At 43.5% G+C, this 26847-nt stretch overlaps 1 protein-coding gene across 2 annotated transcripts in view; it reads right to left on the bottom strand.

Annotated features, from left to right (window-relative positions):
- Positions 1-2217: 2217 nt before the first annotated feature.
- The window catches only part of tmeff2a (transmembrane protein with EGF-like and two follistatin-like domains 2a), a 123725-nt gene continuing 99095 nt past the window's right edge, over positions 2218-26847 (bottom strand). Inside the window, exons 6-11 of one of the 2 annotated variants that reach the window (XM_037110956.1) lie at positions 24818-24914; positions 13353-13501; positions 10089-10148; positions 9638-9758; positions 4726-4884; positions 2218-3096 (exon numbers count right to left, since the gene is read on the bottom strand). In XM_037110956.1, the coding sequence (XP_036966851.1) occupies positions 3000-3096; positions 4726-4884; positions 9638-9758; positions 10089-10148; positions 13353-13501; positions 24818-24914 (683 nt within the window). In that variant the 3' untranslated portion in view covers positions 2218-2999. The remainder of the gene's footprint in view (positions 3097-4725; positions 4885-9637; positions 9759-10088; positions 10149-13352; positions 13502-24817; positions 24915-26847) is intronic. The other variant, XM_037110957.1, reaches the window with a different exon arrangement.

The following is a 26847-nucleotide window of genomic DNA, read 5'->3' as shown; positions in this document are numbered from 1 at the left end:
TGATGGTGCAAAAAAACTGCATCAACTCTCCGCATCCTGCTCTGTGTGAAAGTCTCAGATGGGGTGATAATTTTGCTGCACCTCTGATGCACCTCCGGAGGTTCAGGTGTTGCTGTTCTGCTTCCACCGGGGCTGTTATGAACATAGCACCATCTAGTGACAGTGGTTGAATGGCTTCTTTTACCAAAGATGGCTGGTATGGAGGATTGAATCTGCCAAAATCCAACATAATAAATAATGATTTTTTTTTAAAATGATTTACTGAAAATACATAGTAGACATATATTAATGATTCATTTATTTATCTATGTATTTATTTATGCAGTGCAGTGTGAGCTCTGGTTGCTCGGTTGGTAGAGTGCACATCCCATGTGCAGAGGTTTGGTCCTCTCTGAGGCTGAGTTCCGCCCGTCGTCCTTTGCTGGGTTTCACCCCCTTGAGTAAATGTACTTCGTCAAATTGCGTCACTGATCATTGTACTTAAAACTCTTCAGGAAGTAAAAGAACAGTTGAACAGAAATGGAAGAAAATCAGAAGCTACACATCAACTTCAGAGTATCTCAGTCACCAGTTCAGCAGCAAACACAACGACACGCCTGTATGTGTGGATGTGTTGAGGACTGTGAGAAATTAAATGGGTTTCCATTCACTCATCAATGTACTATAAATACAAACACACAGGCCACAGGTGGAGGAAGACTTCAGATGCTTAGCGATGTCATAGAAACACTCCATTAACAGTAGATGCCTGCCTTTAATGTTTTTTTGTAAATTAAGTAAAAATATTCACTTTTGTTTTATATATATCATTAATATTCTCTTGATGTAAAAATATGTGACATGAATTTTAGAGTTTCTGTTAGTCAGTATGGCGTTGTATTTGAGTCCAAAGTTGCGCAAGCGATAACATGTCTGCAGAGAGATCCTCTTGCGTAAATTCTTTCGTGTCACACGCAGATTTCAACTGCACTTGTTTGATCTTCGCGGACATATTCAGCAACAGATGGAATCAGAGGCAGGTGTGAGCAAGTAAAATACAGCAACATGCACAACAACACTGTGCAGTTGCTTTGCGTGCGCTGGCCCTCTCCTGGTCTCCGCCACTAAAGTTTCAAAAGTCCTTGCTTCGAGTGAGCACACCGAGCCAGCGCGCGGCAGTTAAAATCTGAGTGTGTAATTATTTTGTGTCCCATGCACAGATGTGCTGTCGCTCGCGCAACGTTTGACTCAAAAGTAACGCCATACGTCGGCTGCAGTGGAGCTGCCTCTGACTACGTATAGTCTAATCAATGAATACACAACATTCTATAAATGAATCAGATCTTTTGTATGTAAAAAAGTAACTACTACAAGATTTCCCTGAAAATTAATGGAGTAAAAGGACAAAGTGGCATGAAATGGAAAAAAAAAAAAAGTTTCACACAAACTGGATGCCTCCTTTGTCTATTAATCTTGAAGAAAAAGCAGCCATGATGTTGCTTTTGTGTTCCATAATTCAAGGAGTTATATCTGCTGTGCATGACTGACACAATAAAGACTTTAAAGATGACAGATCTTATATTGTTGATAAAGGTCGTGGTAAATGTAGCTGCTGCATCGTAGCCAACTGGACTTTCAGTTTCTTGAAGACGTTTCATCTCTCATCCAAGAAGCTTCTTCTGTTCTGACTAACTGTAGGGGAGTCGCAGGCTTTTAAACTCTGTGTGGGAGTGTCCTTACAGACTCATTAAGGACACCTGTGAGCTCTGAGTTTCAGAGTCGTTAAGGCCACTTGTGGGTCGTTGACTCAACCCGACTTCATGTGGGTTGCTAAGGCTAGATGAGCCCAGGTGTGAATGGTTGTTAAGCTTTCAGGACAGCATTGTAGGTGGGTGATAAGTGATGTCGTTGGCAACCTCCTCTGTTCAAGGACGGCCGCTCTAGTTTAACGTAGATGGATTCGCTTACTTCTCTTTCAGACCATCTGTCCTCTCTGGCCAAGGTGTTCGCATTGTTGTCCTCAAAGGAATCATTTTTCTCCTTCAGATGTAAGTGGACCGCTGAGTCTTGACCCGAGGAGTCGGCCCTCCTGTGCCGCGCCATCCGTTCATGAAGAGATTGATTTAAAGATCTTATATTGCTGAGAAAAGATCCTGAGAGTTTCTCTGTATGTTACGTGACAACATCTACGACATCATTGCTTCACAGGACGCCACAAACAAAGAGCGACACGGCATGTTACATTTCGTGATATAAATTATTTATTTACATTTACAGAAAAATGACCCCATCAAGACAATGTAGTAATAACTATTGGAAATAGAACCCAAAGATACAGAAGCTGACGTCATCGTCACAACCGAACAGAGAGCTCTATAATAACATTGTGCCCTCTGTCAAAGGTCTCCTATAACACAAGGTGCAAGGCATCACGTGTAGCCCCGAACCCCCCCAACTCAAACCCACCCCCCCACCCAGAACCGGACGACACACACCTCAATTAAAGCCCGTTACCCTGCTTTGCACTACCCCGGTTTTGCTTAACCCCTCATCTAGAAACAACAGACACCGGCTAGCCCGCCTCTACCAAAGCTCACACATCTAAGACACATTCACACTCTCACTCATTCACACATTCTGTATCCTCAGCACCATCCTCCCCTCAACACCTCAATGGTTCAGTTTTTTTTTTCAGAAAAACCCTGGACGGAAGTGACAAGGTGCAAGGAGACACATCGGCGACTGGGGGGGAAGGATTTGGCGACAGCGGCGGCGGTGACTGACGACAACATCATCATCATCATCGTCATCATCGCTGACTGGTACTCGCCAGCTCTGTCTCTGCCGTGCCACCGTCCTCCCTGGGCATTCTTCAAGTTCGTACTGGGAGAGAGGGGGCGAGGAGTGAGGGGAAGCAGATCCTAATTATTTTCGGGTTGGCCTACAAGGGGGGGAACATCTAACGCCACAGCGCTCCGTAAAGTGGAGGGAGGGGGGGTCTCTGTTCGACGGGTCTGGGCTCAGATAAGTCGAGTGGAGGCTCGCATGGTGTTCTCCGTGCTGAAGTGGACATTGTTCTGCTTCTGCCGGTTGATCCTGTTGGTCCGCGGGCACTTCCTGTACAAGAAGAGAGGATGAGGGAGGGGCACAAGAAGATACATGTCAGGGTTAAAGATCAATCTTATGCCAGAAAAAAAGTCCTGAATTGATTTTTTTTCCCCCCCAAGGATAAAAATAGAAATATGTTTGTTATTTTAAACAAATCCGATTAAAAGACCAGGAGCCAAAGATAAATTGATCCTACTAACGAGTAGCTGAAGTTTGATATAGGTTAGTCCAAAGTTTTGATTCAGTTCCAACATGTTCTCGGTGCTGTAAATTAAAGAAAGAAAGTGTTTACCTACTTATGACCCAGAGGCGAGCTAACTAAGCTAACTAAGCTAGCTAACGTTACAGGTGATGCTAAAAGTTCACATCCCAAAATATCAAGAGCTTCTCGTCCGTGAGCTGCGTGCCTCCATCGCCCTGTGGGTGAACTATCCCTTTAATTAACGTTTTTGATGAGGAGACTAAATCAAAGTTGAGAGTGATATTCGCAGTGTTTTCCTCTGAGCCTGACAGCGCTCATCAGCCGACACCAGAAACAGACATTCAACCTGATTGTAGCCTGAGAGACCAAACTCAGGGCTAAAACCTGAGCTCAGGATCTTTTTTTTTTTTTTTTTTATCTCAGTATCTGTTGCAGTGAAAACCCTGACCAAGCTGACTTTTTCCAACATGTGATGGAACGTCCAATCAAAGCGTATCGATGACCTGTTCTTTACGCTACGTGGAAAATCACACAGAACTCGAGCGACATTCATAAAACACGATACAGCGTCTACAGCCCAGTCTGTGCCGCAGAGATAGGCCGCCGAGGTGAGAGAGTCACAGGGCGCTGACGATGTACCGCAGGATTCATTCAGTCGAGCCGTATGATGTATTGTGAACTTTTACAAGGCTGAGTTTATTATATATTTTCAGCTTTAAATGAATATCGCTGAGCAGCAGGAAACATTAATGGTACTGTAGCTGTATTCAGTGTTATAACGCTCCCTTCTTCTTCGTCTTCTTCTTTATCTTCTCTCTTTACCCTCTCACCCTGATCTTCCTTTTACGGCTCCCCTGTCTTTCTCTCTCTCTCTCTCTCTTTTTGTCCCTCTTCCCCCTCCTTTACTCAGAGGAGCAGTTTTGTCTCGGCTAAAACTCTTTTAAAATCTTTTATTAAATGTCATAAATTGCTTAGGTCAGCCGGAGGCAGACGAGCTGCAGGGTAAGTGTGTGTGTGTGTGTGTGTGTGTGTGTGTGTGTGTGTGTGTGTGTGTGAGTGAATCTGTGGGTGTCAGTGGTTTTCTTCTGTGAATACAAAACTCCTCCTCAAACACAAGCGTGTATGCTTGCCTACACAGATATCTCTGTGTATCTGTGCTTGTACGCACGCCCAGCACGTTTTTCACTTCATATGTGTGTGTGTGTGTGTGTGTTTGCATGTGTGTGTGTCCGCGGGGAAAGTGACAGTACTTTCTCTCACTGCGGTGAAAGGAAGGTGACCTTTCGGCTGTTTCCTCCAGGCCTCAGGAGCCCCGCAGCCCCCCTTGTGACTCCCTAAATATACACAACAACACGGAAAACACTGCTCCCAGGCTCATTAATAAGCTGCGTCTGTGTGTGTGTGTGTGTGTGTGTTTCTGTCGGGGCGTGACTCACCTGGTAATGCAGAGCACCACCACACAGATGATGACCACCTGGAGCGCTCCGATGATCGAGGCGATGAGGACGTAGTGCAGTTTGCCAGAGCCTGGCACCACGTACAGCACGTTGTACTCCTTGATGTCACACTGGGCGCCCCTGAAACCCGAGTGACAGCTGAGATCACACGCGCACACACACACACACACACACACACACACACACACACACACAGGTGAGGAGAAGAGAGGGAGAGAGTCACTTGAGGCGCTGAGAGACAGGTTCATTATACTGTGTTTCTAATTGAAACGTCGCGGTGGTGGAACAATGCACCTCGCCGACACGGGAGCGACTGTGCGCTTCCTTTGCTTCCGATACGGCGTGAGTGTTTCAGACTGAGTGGTTAAATATGAAAACACTTCATTTTGGCCAGGTTTTCTGATGCCAGTGGAAGATATTAATAGTAAAAAAAACAAAACAAAACAAAACATTAAGGAAGCAGGTTCAGTCGATTCAGCAGTCTTGTTCTCTTTAGTGACACATTTCTTCAGCGAACCTCCTCCTCTCCACGATCACAGCTGTTTGTCACAGCGGCTGCACAGCGTTGACTACAATTCAGCAGTAATACACAAAGAAATGGCATTTACAGCAATGTATCTCCAGTCATATAGTATATATATAGATAGACACACACACACACACACACACACAAACACACACACAGTGTAGCCTACTGTGACTTTATGTCCAACAAGTCCTCCACATAAAGAGACAAAAAGATTTTTCCTCGCACCACATATTCTCTCTGATGGTCTTATCGTTGTCTGAACCTTAAACCTGTAAGATATCACTTAATCCGCTTCACGATGTGTGGTTAGGTTTTGGTACAATCATGATTTTGGTCTGGAAAAGGGACCTTGTTAATGTTAGGGCAGCTTCATCATCATGGAAACAGGAAATAGACAGCGGTCTCCTGTTTCTGAGCCCAGTGATTTGTCCCGATCAGTATTGATAGTAATGAGTCTGTTCCTTGGTCGAACTTGTTTTCACATTGGAACTAAACATATTCTAGTGGATATATATCTGAAAACACCAGCCAGACAAATATTCGGACATTTTATTTTGAAATTCCAAGTCTGTTTCGTCCCTTCCAATGTCGACTCTGCAGCTACCGCCGCTAACTAAGCTGTGCCACGTCCTTAACAGATGTTGGCAGTGATCAGCTGTGATGTTGTTGTCTGCTGACCATGAATAAGAGCCTTTCAACAACGTGCTGTTTTCACATGTAATTGGTGTTTTTGGTTCCGGCCAGCTTTGTGTGTCTGTGGCCTGAGAGAGCCAGACAGAGAGAGAGAGGGAGAGAGAGGGAGAGAGAGACTGATGGAGGTGATCTTTGTCCTCAGAGAGGAGCTAAAATGGTCCCCCTTTTAATCTCTCTCTTCCTCCCTCCGTCCTCTCTTCTCTACCTGCTTTTCCTGTCTCTGGGGAGGTTGTTACCCCACCAACACCTGCACATCCTTGTTTGATACCAACACACACACACACACACACACACACACACACACACACCATCACACTTCCCATCCCTTTTGACCTGACAATGTGTAAGATGAACACTGCAACCTTGTTCTGTTCTAGGGTTTGTGCTCTGCTTCCACACACATGAACACACACACACACACACACACACACACACACACACACACACACACACACACACACACATATACATGCACCGCTCCCACAGAGACCACTGTGTGCCTCCCCTTCTCGTTACGACCTCCAGGGGGCAGCAGAGACATTTCACACTCAGCCCCTCTCTCTCTCTCTCTCTCTCTCTCTCTCTGCTCGGCTCTGCTCTGTATGCATGAAGAATGTCTGGCTGGGCGAGCTGGGACGAGCGAGGTTAGAAAAGAAAAGGAGAGAAATAGAGGGAGCGAGAGATACCAAGACCCCCTGGCTGCTACACTATCAGGCTGTAAAAGATGGCAGACCTGAGCAGCACACATGTACGTTCACTGCGTGTGTGTGTGTGTGTGGGCGGCGGGATATAAAATCACTCGTCATTTTGCCTTTATGTAAATGTGTGTCTGTGCCGCCTGTGTTCAAGTGTACATTATGCACTTGTGTGAGTCTGTATGTATGTGTGCTGTCACATGCAGCTGTGGGACTGCTGTTTTATAAGTGCATCTGAGTGTGTGTGTATGTGTGTGTGTGTGTGTGTGTGTGTGTTTGTTTCATTCCCATATTTCTACATTCATGAGGCCCAGAAATGACCAAAGTGAGGACGTTCTTGCCTCTGTTTAGGATACTTCCGATTTAAGGATCTTCTTTCTGCTAAGGTATTTGTTTGTATTGGGATTGTTTTCACCAGATTCATGGCTAGAGTTCTGGAAATCACAATCAAAAGACATCCGACGAGGCCAGAATCAAGGCCCCAGATACGCTAAACCCGGAGTAAACCAAGGTGAATACTCCCGACAATCCACAGGCAAGGTTTTCCTGCATAATGACTGATAATCTGAATTCTAGCTAAAATTCTGGGTGCACACAATTTTATTTCTGCATCTATGTGTCACAAAGCAGACAGAAAAAATGTCTGCAAGGTATTAAGTGGTCACGTTAAACCTGCATTTACCTTAATGCAAATAAATAAATAAATAAATAAATAATCACATTTAGCAGCGACAAAGTAACACAAACATACTTTTCAAGTTGTGTTTCTGACTTCCTGATGATACAGATTCAATATTCAGTCTTATTTTAGCTCTGTTTTTGGTCTCTACCAGGGAAACATCTGGCTCTTTTAGCTGCTACATGCTAGCTACCGTTTCACAAGCTAGTGGCTGGAAGCGTTTTAGAGCGAGGGTCAGTTAAAATCCTAAAACTGCATGTTGTTGAACCAAAACAACAGGCTGAGCTCAAAGATGCTTCAAGGCAGGGATAATTTGGTCAGTTGTTGTTAATTTTCCATCACCATTGACGACACTGACAACTGCACCACTTCCAGACTGTTAGCAGTAGTGATGTTGATCTCATGCAAAAGATCCTGTTTTAAAAAAAATGAAATATTTTCATATTTCTGGGAACTCACTGATGACACCCTCGAGGTGTCAGCTGTCAATGACAGCAGCACGACGATGTGTTTACAGCCGAGCACCATCACTGGGCAGACAGATGACAACGTGTTGCTTTCTCTCTGAAAATCACCAGCAAAGTGAAATCTGGTGCAACAAGATTAAAATGTGTGTGCCGGGGAAAGGAAACACCAACATCCTCATTTAGTGGGTGAGAAATCCAACATGGGATTAATTTGAAGCAGTGCAGTTTATTTTGACTGGTCAACAGCCGGGCCGACTGCTGCAGCAGGAGGGAGCTCAAACACTTCCCCCTCTCGCAGCACCCTGGCTTCTGTTCATACAAGATAAACAAGCCTGATTAAAAAAGATTAATGGGTTCTAGCACTTGCTTAGCAATTGCTGAATTTTAACTGATTAGCCGTCTCACATTACACGCTTTATTTTGGTATCTACAGATTAGGGAAGACGGAGGAGGGGACTGAAAAAAAAAAAGAGAACAGAAACAGACAGAGCAGGTCTGAGTCGTCACACTGCAGTCAGACTTACTGTAAAAACTTTGCAGCCAATAATAGATACAAGAAATAGAGTTTAATTGATTTCTGCATAAGAATCCTTGTGCTGGACCATAATTAGCTCTGACAAAATATAATCCTATTGATTTCAGGCTGTTGAAACTCTATTGAAGTCATTATGAATTAATAATCAATAGTCCCGTCTTGATGCATGACACTTAAATTACATTAAATTCAGAAAATACTGTTTAGTTTTCAGAATTATGGCCAACAACATGGTGTCATAGTGGCTCACTGGGCATTCATGACGACTGCATTTCAGTATTTCTCAATTAATCCCATAAATTAGTTAATTTATTGTATTTCTTTCAGCTAATAACAATTATAAATTCAAGTAAATGTTTAACTACTAGAGGTGGGACCAACCCTGGGGGAGGTGCAATACTGGATTAGCTCTGAAAGGCTGTTTACAGATGTAGCCGTGATCTGATTGGACCACACCCCCAGTGTAAAAAAAGTCTTAAAATAACATCTGTAGAGCTGTGAAACCCTGACAGTCTCAGTATTTAACATATAAATGACAAAATATATAGTCTGTAGTTCATTACTACACTTAATGTTTTAAACTTTCAAGAAATTTGAGAGGGACAGGTCTGCTCAGCTGATTTGTATGCAGCTTTTATTCTATTTTTTTTTTTTTTTTACACCAAAAGGGACCCAAATGCCAGACAGGCATGTAAAAGAACGACAAAAAAATGAACTTTAAAATGCTGGTAACCAAAGTCCAACATCCAAAAAGCAAAAAGCAAGAAATAAAAAGGCAGGAAAAAGGAAAGTCCGAGGCAAAAACTAAACCGAAGGACAAATCAGAAAACTACAGGGAGCAAATCAGAAAACTACAGGGAGCAGCCACAGGACCGAAACAGAGGAACCAACGCCGAGTCACAGACTTAAATACACATGTGCTAATGACCTAATGAAACACAGGTGGACACAGGAAAAAAAAGGAGGCAGGAAGTGGAAAGTAAAACATGACAGAAGAGGATAAACCTTCAACAGGAAATCAAGCGAGGACCACAACAACAGCTGCAAACTGATATGATTCTGATTTATATGAGAATTCATGTAAAATGGAGGTTGAACAGAAAAAAAAAAAATCACAGACAGCCTGTAAAACATTTTAATAGGCCATCCTGTCATAAATAAAGCCATTGGAGGCCGTGTAGAAGCTGATATATATTAGTCTGATAACATTTATCCCTACCTGTCCCTTGTGCTAACAAATGTAGTCATACTGTGTGTGTGTGTGTGTGTGTGTGTGTGTGTGTGTGTGTGTACCTGCAGGAGGGCTGGGCTGGGATCCTGGGGTACTGACACTCTCCGTGGACGCAGTAGTTTTTGTAGTGATCTGGACAGGGGATGTACAGGCCGCGGGCCAGAGGATCATCGTTTTCCACTACTGAGTAAAAAAAAAACAAAAAAAACAAACAAAAACACGCAGACAAACGAAATTCATCAAGTCAAGTCAATACCGGATGTTTATATATGCTCGAGGCACAGACGTGAATATACATCTCTGTACTGTACAAAGAAAAAAAACGTATGCTTTCAAGAGGAGAGGAAGAGATGGATGGCGGAGGGAGAATAAAAGAAGTCCAAGCAGTGAGAGACGATCCTCAGACAGACAGACAGACAGACTGACAGATGGAGGTGAGAGTCGAGGGCTGAAGGCAGCTTTTGAGTGGCAGCACATGTTATTCGTCCATTCGCCCGCCGCACATGCGCTCACCTGTGAGGTCAGTCCGTGCGAAGTGTCCGTCTTCGCCTTTGTTCCCGGTGATGATGTCACCTGGAAAGGGCCAGAAACACACCCAAAGTGATCTCAGTGGTCCATACAACCTCTCCTATAGCTCTCCATTATACATATACAGCGCACAAAAGAGAGAGAGACAGAGAGAGCGCTGGATGTGAATCATCACCTCAACAAAGGAGTTCATGTGGTGTGTGCACCTGTCTAGTTAACGCGTATAAATGTGGACGATTCCCTTCAAAAGTCAGACGCCGTCCACTCTAATGTACAAGACTGAACAATGGGCAGAATGGAGCCGAGCGGGCGAGAAGAAAAGATCGGGGGGGAATGATGTGTTTCTGCTCACCTTATTGACGCTGCATTGAATTCATCTCTCACAATGGCCAGACAATAGAAATGGTGTTTTTACTGTCTTGTGAGTGTGAGATAAAGTTTGAATTGAATCTCTCTTTCCTGTCATTATCATTTCATTGCCATTGATTTTTTTTTTTTTTTTTTTTTTTTTTTTTACTTTTTACATTTTTTTTTGCAGCGGTCAGTGAATGTATTCCCTCAGAACCGAGTCTGTGAAAGTAATTTCCTGGTTTATGATGCAAGAAATGTGCCGAGATCTGACACTTTTAATTTATCTTTCTTAGTTAATCTGCTTGTGGAACATCAGAGGAGATATAAAGCAGCAGCTCACTGAGATCAGAAGAGTCTTGTAGGTATTTTATTCAACGGGCAACTCCACCAGTTTTACAGGTTAACAGGTCTTGGTTAATTCTATTTAGATATATGAAAAAAAGTAGCATGACATTGCATTGTGGGTAATGTAGGCCCCAGGTTTTGATAATAAGTCCACTGGTTTAGCGTTGCACTTCTAATCGGCCTTTCACGTGGACTTTTGGCAGCGCCGAAGCAAACCGTGCCGCGTTTATTTGCCTTTCTGTTACCACCTTTCCCGTCCTGAGTTGAGCCAAGCTGCACCTGGGACGGACCCCTTCTGCAGTGGGACCACAGCCTCCAGGTGGGCTGCGTTGGCGTCTAACGACCGCAGCTAACGTGCTAATCCCCCGTGTTGCGATCGTAAGACTTGTGTCTGCGCAGAAGGCGAGAGAGAAAAGCGCTTTTTATAAGTTTCCATTTTTAGTTCTCAGCACTTCTCTTGTAGCTTCCTACTGAGTCTCTGTAGTTTCCCTGTGTTTTTTTTGTCTTTTTTTAGATATCCGCTTTATTTTACTTATTCATCATGTTCGCTTTCAGTTGTTTAGTGAGTTAATTTGATGAATATCTTTCCATAACTGAATAAACAAGCTGTTCCTCAAAGGGAAATAAGGTCGCCGGAAAAAAATGTTTTGAAGCTAGAAATGTGTTGACTTGGAAAAGATCGTGCAAATATGAACACAGTAAACGAGTGCGCAGTTGTGACACTTTGGTTATTCCGTCATTAAATCAGTGAATTTGTCTTTTCTGATTAAAATTTCATCCCCAAAACTGCTGAGGGCACCTTGAAGTTACTGCTGGTGAAAACCCAACATGTCCCGACTTTGCTGCGTCATTTCAAAGGCTTTTAAATGACTACGTACTTTAAAGTACGGAGGACTTTTATTGTGAGGACTTTACAGGAAATGAAACGTGTTTATACCCGGGTTAGTGGAACTCTGGTTGAAGCTATTCTTTGATAATCCAGTGGGGGGGAAGAGTGTTGGACTGATGTTTTGAGTCAAACCAAGCCAAGCAAACTAGCACATGTGTATGAAACCCCCCACAACAACACTGTTGGAGTCATTATGGACTGAAAGAATAAAAAACAAAATTTTCAAAATTGTTCCAGCAGAACCAGAGATCCTTTAACCTGGCGCCTACATTACCCACAATGCAACTTAGCCACTGAGTGACATCACTGCAGGCAGTTTATCTGATTACACACGACTTTCTTTGGAACACAAATGGCTTGATTCTACTTTTTCTCTCATATGCAGTAATACTGTTCAAGACATGTCAGCACACTTTAATGTGTAAAATTGGTGGAGTTACCCTTTATTAAGCAAAATCAGATATGAGACTGAATGAATTTTCAGACTCTCAGAGACGAGACACAAGCTTTTCTTTCTTCCTCCTTTAATTTTTCCTTGCTCCACACATCAACGACAGCTTAAGATCTTAACGATACGACGCCTGACTTTATGAGGACCCGGATTGTTTCTCGATGCTCCAGATCGGCGTGAGATCCAATAAGAGGCGGCGATTTCAAGGGGAACAGAAAGAAACTCGTACTATTATAAACCAGCGATCTGGATATCAAGGTCCCACTTTGAATCCTGACTAACGAGAACTTTACTCCAAACCTCACACTTGCATGACGTTTGTTTCTCCCCGATTAACACAGAAAGCTTGGTCGGCCTGATCAGATCAATCAGGGTGGTCCGACCCAAAGGGTGTAACGCAGAGTGGGGGGGCGACAGATTTCCATTTGCGCTCCAGAGCTGGAAATCCCTGATTGCTTTACTCCCCCTTGCTTCTCAGCGCCCTCGTATCGGTTCTCACATCTCGATCAATTGTCCCGTTCGTCCCAGGTGGGCGCAGAGCCGATCAGATACTCGCAAATGTGCTCGTGCACGACCTGAGCCGCCGCTGCCGAGTGCGACTCGAACACCTCTCCCTCCCACACAGATCTCTTTAGCTGCATTAAGTTGTAATGAAGAGAAATTAAAATGTTTCCTAATCATACATCAAATAGAAAAAAGTCTAAAACGACATTAAAAATAATTATTCGTATGTGATTTTTTTTTCCGCCTCCCACATGGATGAGCAGTATGACTCAGTAGAGGGATTTCAGCACGGAGATTAATAAAATAACTTCATCCCTGCACCCAAATAAAAGATCCCGCACTAAAAAAGAGAGGATTACCATTCTGCAAAAATTATCAATATACATAGCAGAGAAGGCTGTGTGGGGGTTTTTTGTGAGGATTATCTTTGCACAGAGTTTGTTTTTTTTTTTTTCCCACACAAAATATGATTGAGAGAAAAAAATATTTTGTAATCAGGAAATGTGTTTGGAGCGGCAGCTGGGAGGGAGATATCGAATCACGCCCGTCTGCATTTAGCTCCGCTGCACGGCGCCTCATTTGCCTCCGTGGCCTCGCTTCAACTTGAAGTGAACACCTGCCAGACGGATTGACGGCTCCCGCGGAGTGTGTGAAGGTGTTGTCGTGTCTTTCGAGTGTGTGTGTGTGTGTGTGTGTTTGTGACTCTGACCTTGGCAGTGGCCCAGGTACTTGACCTCAATGCGTTCCTGCTTCTGACAGGACGCCTCCTTCACCTGGCAGGGGTTGTCATAGGAACGTCCGTCCGAGGCACACACCGGGTTGAAGCTGATGTGGGAGCAGTCGATGTTGCAAACACACCTGCGGAGCGACAAAATCCCATCAGAGGATTTTTATTTATTAGGCGTGTTAAGATATAAAATGAATGAGATCTGAAATATTAATAAAAATGAGAGCATCTTTATCCCGGAGAGACTTTTCGTGTGTGTGTGTGTGTTTGACTGCGAGGGACACAGACGGAAATCCGTTCAGGGATTAAAAAATGAGGAAGAGAGAGAGAAAAAAAAGAAGTACAGCTTGCACTCAGTCAGGAAGCTGGACCATGCATAGTAATCCTGTTCAGTCTGGGTGTTGGCACATTCAATCTAACACAATGGCAAATGGATTTAACTTTGCAAAAAAAATGAAAAAAAAAAAAGAGAGAGAGAGAGAGAGAGAGAGAGAGAGAGAGAGAGAGAAAGAGAGAGAGAGAAAGAGAGAGAGAGAAAGAGACAGGCAGCACACAGAACTTGATTGACAAATGATGTAGCATTACAATGGCAGGAAGTTATTAATAATGAAAGAAAAGTAGATAACAAAGCTGCACATTTCTTTTTTTTTTTTGCGTCGCAGAGGAAATTGTTGCTGCCACCAGTCTGAAGCTTTCAGATGTGTAATTTATTTTAGATAGCATTGAAAACAGAGTAAAATGGAGAAAAAGAAATTGGCTAATGCTATCATAGCGCACAGTGAAACAGCATTGGCGAAAAAAAGTGACTGAAGTTTGCAGAACAGCCAGCGTCTCGTATTACACTGCTTCTTTCTAACGACCCAAATCACCAGAATAAATGTTTAAATGTTCCTGCAGAATCACAGATAACTGGACCTCGTGTGTGTAAGTTGAGTTTGCTGTGCTTATGGTCTGTTTAGGTGTTTGGCTTAAAAAAAAAACCTGTTGTGGTCGTCTTGATCACACATGGAGTTGATCCAACCTCCTGTAAATAACTAGCTGGTTTGAGTTGCTACAGAAACAGCTGGAAATGTTTGCAAGTTTGGTACAAATGTCAACCTTGGACCGTGCTGTGGTTTCCAGAAATGTTAACTGCTAAGTAAGTCACAATGACGATTATAATCTTTAAATAAATGCATGTTCCTGCCCCGTCACCAAGATATAGTCTTCACACATGTCTATGTATCGTACTGATGTTTGTTTAAAATGTGACTTATAATGTCGACACTACATGTTTATTACTTGACATGTTTTTTAACCTCAGGACGTTTCCAGCTGTGTCTGTGGAGACAACAATGGGTGTTCTCTGAGGAAACATCAGGACACCTCCAGCTGTATTTGTGGCAACCAAAACAGATAATGAGCCAACCGTGATGCTTGCTTAACCCTAATCAAGTGTTTTTTGTGCGTAAACCTATTAGAGCACAGTGTACTCTGGTGTTTGCTTTGGCAGGTGATTACTTTTAAGCTCTTCAATTTAAAGTTTGGTTAAAAACTTTTCTTCAGAACTGTACACGTCAAATTAAAAGTGTGTTGCTTTTTTTTTGTCTTTGGTTCATCACTTTTTCGTGTCAGTGCGCTTTGACACGAGTTGTGTTTTGCCTCCGCCGTTTATTAAATCAGTTACTTCCTCGCAGACAGCTGATACGTCTGGCGTGTTTTTGTTGCAGACTGTAATGCGTTCATTTCTCAGTGAATCAGACGCTTACTCGATGCTTTCAGCTCTCGCAAATTAAACGAGCAATTTGCTGTCGCGCCACAATGTTCGGTGAAATTTAAGTGCGAGATGTTTTGTGTTTTTATGTGTGTGGGCTCCTCTAGGCGTGCGACATCTGCACAAATTACAGAGAGAGACAGTGAGCACTCACACCTGCGTGCTTGTCCATATATGTGTGTGTGTGTGTGTGTGTGTCTTGGCATATGTGTAGTGTGACCGCTTAAGTGTGTGGCGGGCCTGATCAGCAGAAATTACACCCAGATTGCCTTCCCCAGACAGTTGCTGCTGAGTAGCGCTGAACGCTAGATTCTGTAATTATAAATCTGTCATTATTCTCCCGGTCTTTTCATTTTCCCCTGGTGCCAAGCTCTCGGTAAAGCACAGGCATTCAGCTGTCTCGCAGCTGCATTTGCATACAGGACCTCGTGGGCGCCCGCCAACACATAAACGTGTGCCCACACACACACACACACACACACACACACACACACACACACATACGAGCACGCCGACACCTTCACAATCAGCTGCGATGATTCGTACTGCTGACATTGATGTTGATTGAAACGCCGCGCGGCAAAGCGTGGCGGCGCTCAGCTACTGTTGTAATGATGGATCAGCAAAGCACGGCTGATTCGCTCTGCGCCAGAGACGACACGGTCGTATGATGCCGATATCCAAAACCCCGCATGACATCGACGGTGAGCCGGAGCTGCTATGAATGACCTGCCACTGCACAGGGTTACACAATGATACTGTGTGATTTGAAAAAAAGAAAGGTCATTGCACCCGAATTACAAAAAAACAAAGAAAAACAAAACACACAGTCTCCAGTCATGCAGATAGTTTTGGTTTTATTCGCTGAGGGTTTGACATACCCGCCTCAAGACCTCACTGTCAACAGCTTTCGTTAGAAACGGAGAAAATAACTGTTGACAGCTTTCTCTGTGTGCTATCCAGAGTCATGAGCGCTCAAGTCTGTGGAAAGATCTTTTGCTCTTGAATTATTAAAATGTAATGTTTCACTACAAATGAATTCCCATTTGCTTCCAATAAGGGGTGTAAAAACCACAGAATGAGAGATATGGCTGCGTCGAAACACAACCGCAGATCTGATAAATTCTTTGTGGCAGAAGTCGACGCTGCTGCCAAGAAACAATGTTTTCAGCACTCTCTCATCCTGATGTGTGTGTTCGCTTGCGTCTCTCAGCGTCATAGACAGTATAAAAACATGGAGCTTCCAGGTCCTTTTAATGGCCAGCAGGGGGAGAGACCACTGCTTTCATAGTGTATTCTAATACTATGTATGCTAATCAGAAAATGACCCTCCTTATTCTACTTCTGTAGCTCAGAAACCAGTTTCCTCATGAGATAATGGTCTCAGTCCCTAGTTTAAAATCTTCTTCAGTACAGCATGATGTTAATTTTTTAAACTATGCTTCCATTTGGAGTAGAAATACAGGATAAAGCAGAGTAATGCTCCACCCCTTTGTCCAAATATGGTCAACTCTGGCGCAAAAACCAAGATGGCAGTGGGTGAAATGCCAAACGAGAGGCTTGAATTCAGTATTACACGCAGCCACTCTTTATAAAAAAACCTCATGTTCAGTACTTCTTTTTTATCTAGCGAGCTGTATTTTCACATATGCCTGAATAAAAATCCCCAAAATGAAAGAAATAACTCCCGGGGTCACAGTTCTCTTGTACTTCCAATTTACGACACATTTTCCCAGTGTTGGTTACGACGACCTGTGTCTGGCGCTGTGCAGCGTACAGTCTGCTGCACCGAGACTCCTCGTCTTCCTCAAAGACTGACAGACAGACAGAGGAAATGGAGAGGAGACAGAAGAAAGAGGTACTTTGGTGCAAATTTCAGACTTTCTGCAAAAGAAAAAAAAAAGTCCAGTTTCTTATTGAAAGTTTGAGAGGAAAAGGAGAACGTGGTCTGTAAAATCTGCTCAGCCATTTTTCTGACGATCACAGGAGTCGCACTGACTTCAGTCATCAAACCCCGGAGTAGTGCAGTGGTGTGCACGAACTGTCTCAGGGGCAAGAAAAGAATAATCAATGGCAACTGATGTGAATTAGTTATGTTGTTGTGGTGTTACTTCCATTCTTCATAAGTCACCAGGATGCAGGAAACAAAACTTAAAAGTTTTCTGGCTCTTGGTTTGGAAATCCTTCCCATTTTTGAGATGTCAAGGTTGGAAAGTATGACGGATGCTCTTTCAAACGCACTCTGGCTCCTGCTACTTCTCTCGGTTGAAGGCCAACATTGCCATATAGCACTGCTAAAGGTAAACATTACAGGTTTGGCAGCATTTCTGCAAAAAAAAAAATGTTCTTATGCAATGTTAATGTTATTGATGTAGCAGCAGAATCATACTCTGGGGTGTTTCTCATCCAATATTTGATGAAAAATTGGCAAAATAATATTGATTTTTTTTTACTTAATGAGGCCAAAACGGTGTCTTATGTAGTTCTTAAAGAAGTTAAAAGTGATAAATCTTCACTCGTGGTTTAATTGTCTTGTACCAAATTGGCTTCTCTGAATCTCAGTGTAATATTACAAATGCGCCTGTTATCTTGTTCCCTATATTATAGACTGTGTATCTAGACAAGTTCCAAGTCCTCAAAGACGGATACTTCCGCTGTGTAAAGAGGGTTTCTGATACGCCACAAGCAGACTTCAGTTAAAGCTGAAATGATCTGCGTAGCTAGATATCACTCCAGGCAAAGTAAAGAAGTTTTGGGCTAACCTTTAAAGATTACAAAAGCTCAAACTTTAATTTTTGCAACAGCCGCCCTCGTGACAAGATTAGGACGAACAATTAAAGTTTCTCCGTTATCTTGCGGAGTATCTAAATGAGAATAGTTTTTAGGATGAAAGGAGGAGGTGAGATGAATCACCAGGAACCAAGAATAAAAGAATAAAAACCTTCAGAGCTTCTGGACTACAAGGAAAAACGTCCACACTTAACACTGCACACATGCACACACAACCTCCCCGAGCTCTCTGAGTCTCGGCCAATCCCGAGAGGCCGCCGTTGGTCGGTGGCTCATGTCTGGGCTCCATACATATTTAATGAGGACTCTCACTTTCTCCACAATAGGCACTATACCACCAGACTGCAGTGCGTCAACACATCCTAATGCTACTCGCACACACACACTCGAACGCCCGCAGACAGACGTGCACAAACACTCGCACACGTGAACAAGACAACAATCGCTTTGTGATCAACCTTGTTCCTCCGCCCTCTCACACACACACACACACACACACACACACATACACACACACACTGCTTCACACAGTCTGATGCGAGCTACAAAAGGATGAAAGTGTTCAATGAAAGTTACCGGTGTGTGTGTGTGTGTGTGTGTGTGTGAATGTGTGTACCGTGTGTGTGTGACATGTGTGCGTGAGGTTACTTTCTTAGCAGGATGTGTCGTATTGATTAGTTCCCCCGTGATTATTTCCCTCCCATTAAAGCCCCCCTCCGCCCCCGGACTGTCTGCTAGTTCCCAACTGAAAAAAAGCCACTTTACACACATGTAAACACACACACACACACACACACACACACACACACACACACACACACACACACACACACAGATACACAGAATAACACACATGCACAGCAGCTTAGACCAACACTATCCACTGACTGCTTCGTGTTGTGTACAAATCCTTAGCAGCAAACCTTATTGCAACTGAACACAGCATTGATTTTCATAATCCTTGGCCTCAAATTTCACTCTAATCCTGTGAAAAACTGAGCGAGAGGCGAGCAGACTGAGAGCGAGGGAGGAAGAGAGAGATGAAGAGGCAGAGGGAGCGAGAGACCGAGTGACGGAGAGGACGCACAAGATCTGTTGAAACGCAAAGGAGAGGGGAGATAGTGAGATCGTTTATACATATATTAATATTGTCTATTTATATACAAGCTACTGGAGAAAGAGAAGGCCTCAAGAACACAAACTGTGAAATACTGTTGCAGCGCTTTGGTGCATTAAACATAGTGAGGTCAGTAATCACCGTCTATAATTAATAATTAAATGGGTTAAAAGGTCAAGATGCCTTCTGCTGAAGCGGCTGTTAACATTTCCTGTTCGAAAGTCACAAAATATTAACACAATGACTACAAAGAGACAAAGTTACTATGAAGAGACACAGAACTATGAATAATCACAAAACAACACCAAAGAAACACATAATGAATATGAAGAGTCAAACTGCAACTACAAAGACTCACACACTAATTAGAGCGTCACAAAACGACACAAAGGAGACACAAAACAACTAAAGAGAGCCAGACAACAACTACAAAGCATCAGAAAACAACGTCAGCATCACAGAACGACACAGAGGAGACACAACACAACTACAAAGACACAGAACAACTACAAAGACACAAAACAACTACAAAGAGACACAAAATAACTACGGAGAGTCACAGAACAACCTGAAAGAGTCATAAAAAGACAGCAGGGTCACAGAGAAGGCACACAAAGACTCAAATCTACAACAAGGAGTTAAAAAAAACAGGCACAAAGTGATAGAAAACCTCCACAAAGTGACACATAACCTCCACCAAGAGATGGAAAACAACTACAAAGAGACGACGTCTCAGTGGCCTTTGCCCAGTGGCCCGTTGTCGCTCTTTGTCTGCTCCTTTATACTTTCTATTTTTATCCTCTTTTTATATTTTCTCTTATCTCATGTCAGTTGTGAGAGGATGGCTACCAGTGGCTGTTGCATGTATATGTGTGTGTGTGCAAGGACCCGGCTCAAGGAAAATAAAGACCGTCTCCCACTTTGCCCGTTGGCCTGTGGCTCGTCTGGCTTTTCACTGAATTTCCCTTTTGCTTTCCACAGAAAGAGCCTCAATGAGGACACAACTGTCGGGTTTGAAAAGGCCTCCAGCTCCTTTCTCAGGAGGTCTGAGCCAGCGAAGATCCCTCCAGCTCCTCTCTACGACTGGCTCGCTATCTGCTCCTCCTCTACCTTAATTCTATCAACATCAATGGGTGCTATTGATGGGTTTGAAAGCATGGGTTTTTGTGGGTAATTACAGTTCTGCACCACAAATGGATCTAAATGGTTTTCCGTGACACACTATTGATCCTTGAGGGGTAAATTGGTCTTTTTTTTTTTTTGCTCGCCGCCTGCCTCGAGAGTACAGAGAGCCTAAAGAGGGGTGGTGTGAGGATAGCGAGGCTTTTTTGGCCACAGCAGGGTCAGTCGCAGAATAGTTCAGTCAAAACAGGTTCAAACACCACAGAGTGTCTCAGCTGCACCGCTGAGCACATCTTTTTTTTTTTTTTCTTTTCCCTTATCTAAATCCAGATGATCATTAATGACAAATGAATGAAATAGCAATTTTCTCCTGACCGGGCCGCTCAGTGAAAAAGTCAGAGCATCACTTCTCAGCACATTATGAAAATAACCCCTCATTATTGCAGGCACTTCATTTATTTATGCTGTCAAACTGTGTAAAAAATAATAACCTTGCATTAAAAAACAAAATCAGAATGTCTCATCGTGATAATCGTGGCTTCACTGGCGAGCACACTGACGGATCCCTCTTCACCACGGCTACATGGACTTCTGCTGTTACAAGTGTCTGGACATTAGTTTACATGTCGAAAAAAAGTATTGAATTCTTTTCTCATTGACTTTTAAGGTCAATCGAGTGAAGCCTGCATCCAGTCCTCGCATGAGTTAATGTGCTCTGTCAGCCAAGTCTGAAGCCTTTTAGGTGAGATTAAGAAGCTTGAAGGTCATCCGTTTGTGTGAACGCCAGAAAAATACAGCAACAGAAAAATGATTACAAGCGTCACTGATAAGATCAATACAGCTGGAAAAGGTTGATGTGAGTTGTTGGAGTTCAGAGCTCATGATGTCATCCAACTGTAGCGTCATTACTCGGGGTGTAGGACGACAACAAGAACAACATGTCCGACAACTCCGACACTGTTTACAATGCACCAGCTAATCTGAAATCTAAAGTCTGGAAGAGATTTGGATATTTCAAGAAGGAGGGACATTTGGACGAAAACTACACAGGCGATGAGGAGTCTGTGGATGCTAACGTTAGTAACGTTACAGCTAGCACAAGCAAGAACATGCAAGACAACAACATGGCTATTAAAGACTTTTTCCAGCCACAACTCAGGCACGCATCAAATCGTTCCGTATTTAAAATGTGTCATCCCTGAATCATATCGTAGCCCAGGTATCTAGATGCGTATCAAATCGTCTCATGAGGGAGAGATGCACGCTCTTATTCATTATCCTAACACAACCGTAACATTACGCACATGAGAGAGGCATCGTTCTTCTCATCCGCAAGTCTAAGAATAAGCGTATTTCCGAAAAAAAAAACTCCTTGAAAACTGCATCTTTCCTGATCCGTTATATGAATAAATAACACGCTGGCAGGACGGATGCGCGACTAATTACTGATTGGTTGGGGTAAAATGATTAAACGCTCCCAAACAAAAACACAATTAACATGAATAAAACTGAATAATGTGAGGAAAACAAAATAGCACTTGAGTTGAGTTGATCATCAGGCTACTTAGAGTCCCACATGTCTTTGAAAAAAAATAAAAATATATATGCATACAGTCCCAGTATACGCTCATTCCTCCCTCTGTATTATTTGTATGAAAATAAAGAGTAATGCCTCGCTGTAAACACATCACTTCACCGACGCCGCGTCTGTGATTACAGTCATCCCTCTCCACTCATTGTTTGATTAACTGACAGTTTGTTTGATTAAAATCAGCCGCAGCCTGATTGGAATAACCTGTCATTTTAATCAAAATGATCCCTCGCTAAGCCACCCGGTTGGCTGCTGTTTGATGAAAATTACCTGCTGTTGGGTTGCAATTACCTGTCTGATTATTCACCAGAAACCGCTCTTATCAAAACACCTTGGGGGGCTTTTTGAAAGGCTGAGGAGTACTTGTAGTTTCCCCTTTTTTTACAAGACAGTACGCTGAAATATTCATGCGTGTTTGTGTCAACAGGATACCTCGCCGACTTCGACTGGCTCTCTCGTCTTGTCCGTTCTCTTCCCATCGAGGAGGCAAAACATCCTGCAGTGTCTATATTGCGTAATTTCACCTCCCGTTCCGGTTATGCTGTTTACACTCGGGGCTCCGCTTTCTTTTTTATGCTTTTAAGCTTTGTGTGCAGTCATCATCGACATTACGTCGTGCTGCTGCGACCTTACGAGTTCTACCTCTGGGGATTGAGAAATTGCCAATAAATCCATTTCTGTGTTTTAGCGGAATATTAAGGTGCATTTGTGGAAGTGGGTGGCATCGGGAGGAGTGGACTCCAGCTGTTTGGTATTTGCAGCGAGGCTCAGAAAGCGCCGTGAAACTGTGCCTTTGCATTATGGTTATTGCACACCAGGGTACATTATCTTTCCATTACATCAAGCAGTTTGATAGAGCCATACTCTCAGGGCACTTCTAATTTTCTAGCCCTTACGTCTGGGACTTCTTATGAGCGCCGCCTTTGCTTCTGCTGATACCAGCTGATCCTTGTTCCACCCCAAACTGGCTGCTTCATTTAAGCTCCATCCAAGCTGCGGAGAGCAAAACACACCGACGCTGCCACAGCCTGGAAACAGCTCACAAGTTGAGTCTCATCAAATGTGGGCTGATAACACATCACCTGCCTCCGTCTCATCAGCAATACATGGTTAAAATTTATGACAAACGTTGTTTCTTTCACTGAACTAGTTCTCCTCGCGTGAGTCAAAGTCTTTTTGGGCCTGACATTGCCGAGTCCTGTAAGGATCGTAATTGGATTTCCAGAATAAGCGAAAATCTCCTTTCTCTCTGCGCCCTGCTCTAGTAATTGAGGTTAAATGAAATGGTCAACCATGCACTAAACCTCAGTGGGTGTTCGGCGGCGGGGGTGTGAAGCATAAAGACAAGTTCTAATCTATATTCTTAGCGTTCAGACTGGCTACAATAACAAATACAGGGGGGTGAGAGAATGTTAAAGTGTTGTGGAGATCATCTGATTGTAGCCGCGTGGGTCCGCCGGTGTCGAGCGGCTTTGAAAAAAATAATTGAAAGTTTCAAGCATTTTGTTGAGATGAGAAAGTGAGACATTATCAGGGTTTGTTTAACCAGCTAAATGATCTGTTTCTGTATCTGATAACTGGAAGCAAATGATTTAAGTCTGAAAGTGACTGATCAAAATTTGCTACTTTTCTTTTTTTTTTAGGAAAAACAGCCCCAGAATTAAGCTTCAGATGAAGAAACTTCAATCAGCAACCGAATGAAGATTTTCCCTTTATCAGTTTGGTTTTTTTTTGCAGCTTTGTTCACACTACAGTTCATACTTCACCTGTCTTTGTGTATGAGCTTTGTATTATGGCTCGGTTCTGATAACATGGTTTGATAACAGCTGAGTTAGCTGTGTGCTGCTGGTGTTAAACACTTTGGATGTAACTCCAGTTTGCAGTCGTCACCAGGACACAATGCTCGAAGTTAAGATTCCTGCAGTCTAGAGGTAGAGGTCCAAAGTGGACACGTGGCAATGATTATGACCTGACTTCCTTATCTGGAGGCGGAGAGGTTGGTGGTGGAGTTATTAGAGCCAACAAGGCTGCCAGACTGCCGACCGCTGACAGAAGACCTGGAGATACTTCCATCCTTTCTTACCACGTCAACAGTAGGTGTTGTTTTAAGGACATTTCCAGACATTTCTGTGGCAACCAGAACCGTCTACATTTCTCTGGAAGTCGGACCGTCTCCATCAGTAATCTCAGGTATTCTAAGCCAAACCAAAACGTTTTAGTAACCCTGACCAAGTGTTTTTTTTTTTGTTTTTTTTTTTTTTTATCTCAGCCTACGCTGAGTATCAGCACAGTGTGGTGACAAGAGAAAAATAGAACATTTTTAAAAAAAAAAGGCTGTTTGAGGTTTTTGCAGAAACTTACTGAGTATTTATTCTGGCGATGTGGTTGTGGAAGGAGGGAGGGAGCCTTCGTGTGCGATTGTACGACTTTTTGTGATGTGAACTGGCACACTTGTGTTGTTGTTGGCTCAGGTGAGGCAGATCTCGCTGCTGATGAAGGTCTTTGTGCTTGTTTTTTTTTTTTCTGTCACCAAATGTGGACCCTTGGAATTTGTTGTTGTGTCCTTGGTGAAGCTGGCTGGTTGCACGCTGCTGCCTACAACTCAGAGCGTGTTTCATCCTGAGTGATACTCAAGGCCCTCGATCCCTTTGATGGCTGCAAGTGGCCGTCTGCATTCACTAGTTACTTCCAATTTTTTGACAGACTGCATCTTCAGGCGTGCAGCCTAGAGATGCCCATCTTTGTCAAATACTGCCGAATGCAAAATGAATACTGTTGAATTAACTGGCTGTTTGGTTTGCCTGTGTTGAAGGGAATTCACTCTTAGGGGGGAGATAAAATGACCAGTGTAGTTATTCTTGTACTTGGCTCCATCTTCCACTCTCTCAGCAGGGACAGAGCCTCACCGCTCCACTTGATTTATTCTTTGTTTGTTTTTTTTGTTTTTTTACTCAATAAACCTAAAATTAGTCTTATCCAACGTTTTCTCCCTTCATGTTGCTTCCTTTCAAACATACATTATCTGTAGCAGATCTGCACTCACTTAACCATACATACTCTTTGTTCAAACTCACCAAACATCCTCTGCGTCCACGTCGCACTCAGCCCCAAACTGGCAAATATCACAGGTGGAGGTTTCCTTCTGCCCGGCCTCGGCTGAGCCTTCTCCACCTGAAAGAGACACAAAGGACGAGACGGAGAGGAAAAAAAAAAAAAAAACATTTAACACCTGTTTCATCCAGGAAGGATTTGCACAAACACTTCCTGTTTGTCTTAAACCCAGCTGTTTCATTCAGAGGCAGATAGAAGCTGCAACAAAAGACCCGTTAACAATACACCTCTCACAATGCAATGTGACCGTGAGAAATCATCCTCGGACAACTCTAGTGCATTTACATTCAGCCACATCCCCGCTGTAATCCCACCGAAGCCGTCTCCCTCATCCCTTCACTCCTTCCCTTTTTTTTTTCCCTCAACCCTCCTCTCTCCTCTCTCTGGTCCTCGTCTGACTCTCATCTATCACTCCCAATATCCCCGCTGATCTCTTTGGAGTCCCTCTTTTATTTCATCGGCCTGATTTTCTCGCGCTGTGAGTGCCACGACTCCTTGGCGGCGGTGTGGGTACTGGCGTCAGGCTTATGGCGGCTTAGGGACCCCGCCGGTGCATATCACGCTTCATGAGCGGCCGAGGGGGAGAGGGAAGAAAACCGGAGGGTGATGGTGTGTGTGTGTGGGGGGAGGAGGAAAAAAAAAGCAATCTGGCCAATCTCAAATTGCATTCTCCGACCACAGAGGACTCCTCCAGTCTCTGCACGCTCTCGCTCTTCTTCGCTTTCCCCTCGGCCCTCTTCTCCATTAGAAAAACGCTATTTTTAAACTTACTCGGGGGCCCACGAGGACAACTTTGGAAAAGAAGACGAAGAGGTGGCATCATTTCCCCATGTCATATCTTTAATCTCCCCTCTACACATACACACACCGAACACACACTCAGGCTATTCACAGACACCCACACTGCTGCCACCATTCGCTGCTCCCCTGCGTCGCCTCGCTCATTCTCCCTTCTGAAACTTTTGTTATTTCGTGTGATCCCCGGCGACGCGCTGGATGAATTGGAGAGAGCTCTGGTAGAGAGGTTTAACCTGATTTTCTGCTGCAAGGCTTAAGTTGGGTTTGACTCTTATTTTAAGGTCAAAGTCACTTAGTCTCACCGTTGGATCTAGTTAGCATTTTGACTTGCCTCCTCCATAACTCTCGGCTCGGGATTTTCGCGGCTGTTGGGTCAGATTATCCTGACAGCTTCATTCGCCGCTTTCGACTGTGTCCAAAAAGAAAAACACAATGCAGCCGACAAGAGTGAAAAGTTCCTCTGCTGAGGACGTTAAGCTACTTTCAAACGTCCTGTATTTTACTCTCAGTGTTTATTTTCCTTTTGAAGTTGACTCCAAAGCTGCAGGTGCTTGGAAAGCAGCCACGGCAGAGAGGCAGCGCGTCCTCCGAGCGCTCAACATTTAGCAGTCAGGTGTCGAGACGTACACTCTGCGTTCACAGCTCCGGTACGACTTTAGCATCTGGTCGCTGGACCGGCAGGGTGACGAGGTGTGACACAGCGTTTGCACAAACTGTTTCTGTTTCTTTTTTACAGCTCCTGATAGAAATTTAAGAGCAAACACTTGGTCACACATTAATATAAAAAAAAATGCGTCCACCAGACTGTTTGTAACTCGTTTCATCAACAGGGCACTCAACCAATTTCTCTCATTTAGTGCAATTTACTACTTAAGAGAGACATCAGCCATGAAAAACGGTCTGAGGGGAGCCTTAATTCACAGTATCAGCCAAAAAAAAACCCCAAAAAAACCCCAGCCCTGATGATGTTCTGTTCTATGAAGATGAATTGTGGGAAATGTATGATCCAATGTTTTGGGAACATGACACATACAAGGTCCAGTCAGGATATCTCTGCTAAACATATTTTCCTCTCACTCTCTTTTTATATCCGGCTTGCGTTACAGTTCTAATACTGAAAAGGCACAAGCCTCAGAGGCTCAGTCATCATCGCTGATATAAAAGTGAAAAACAATGATGATATTTCTCGTTACTC

The sequence above is a fragment of the Acanthopagrus latus genome, chromosome 9 (assembly GCF_904848185.1).
Source record: "Acanthopagrus latus isolate v.2019 chromosome 9, fAcaLat1.1, whole genome shotgun sequence".
NCBI classification, from domain to species: Eukaryota; Metazoa; Chordata; class Actinopteri; order Spariformes; family Sparidae; genus Acanthopagrus; species Acanthopagrus latus.
The sequence above is the reverse complement of the archived record's forward strand: the minus strand, read 5'-3'. Positions and strand labels throughout refer to the sequence as shown.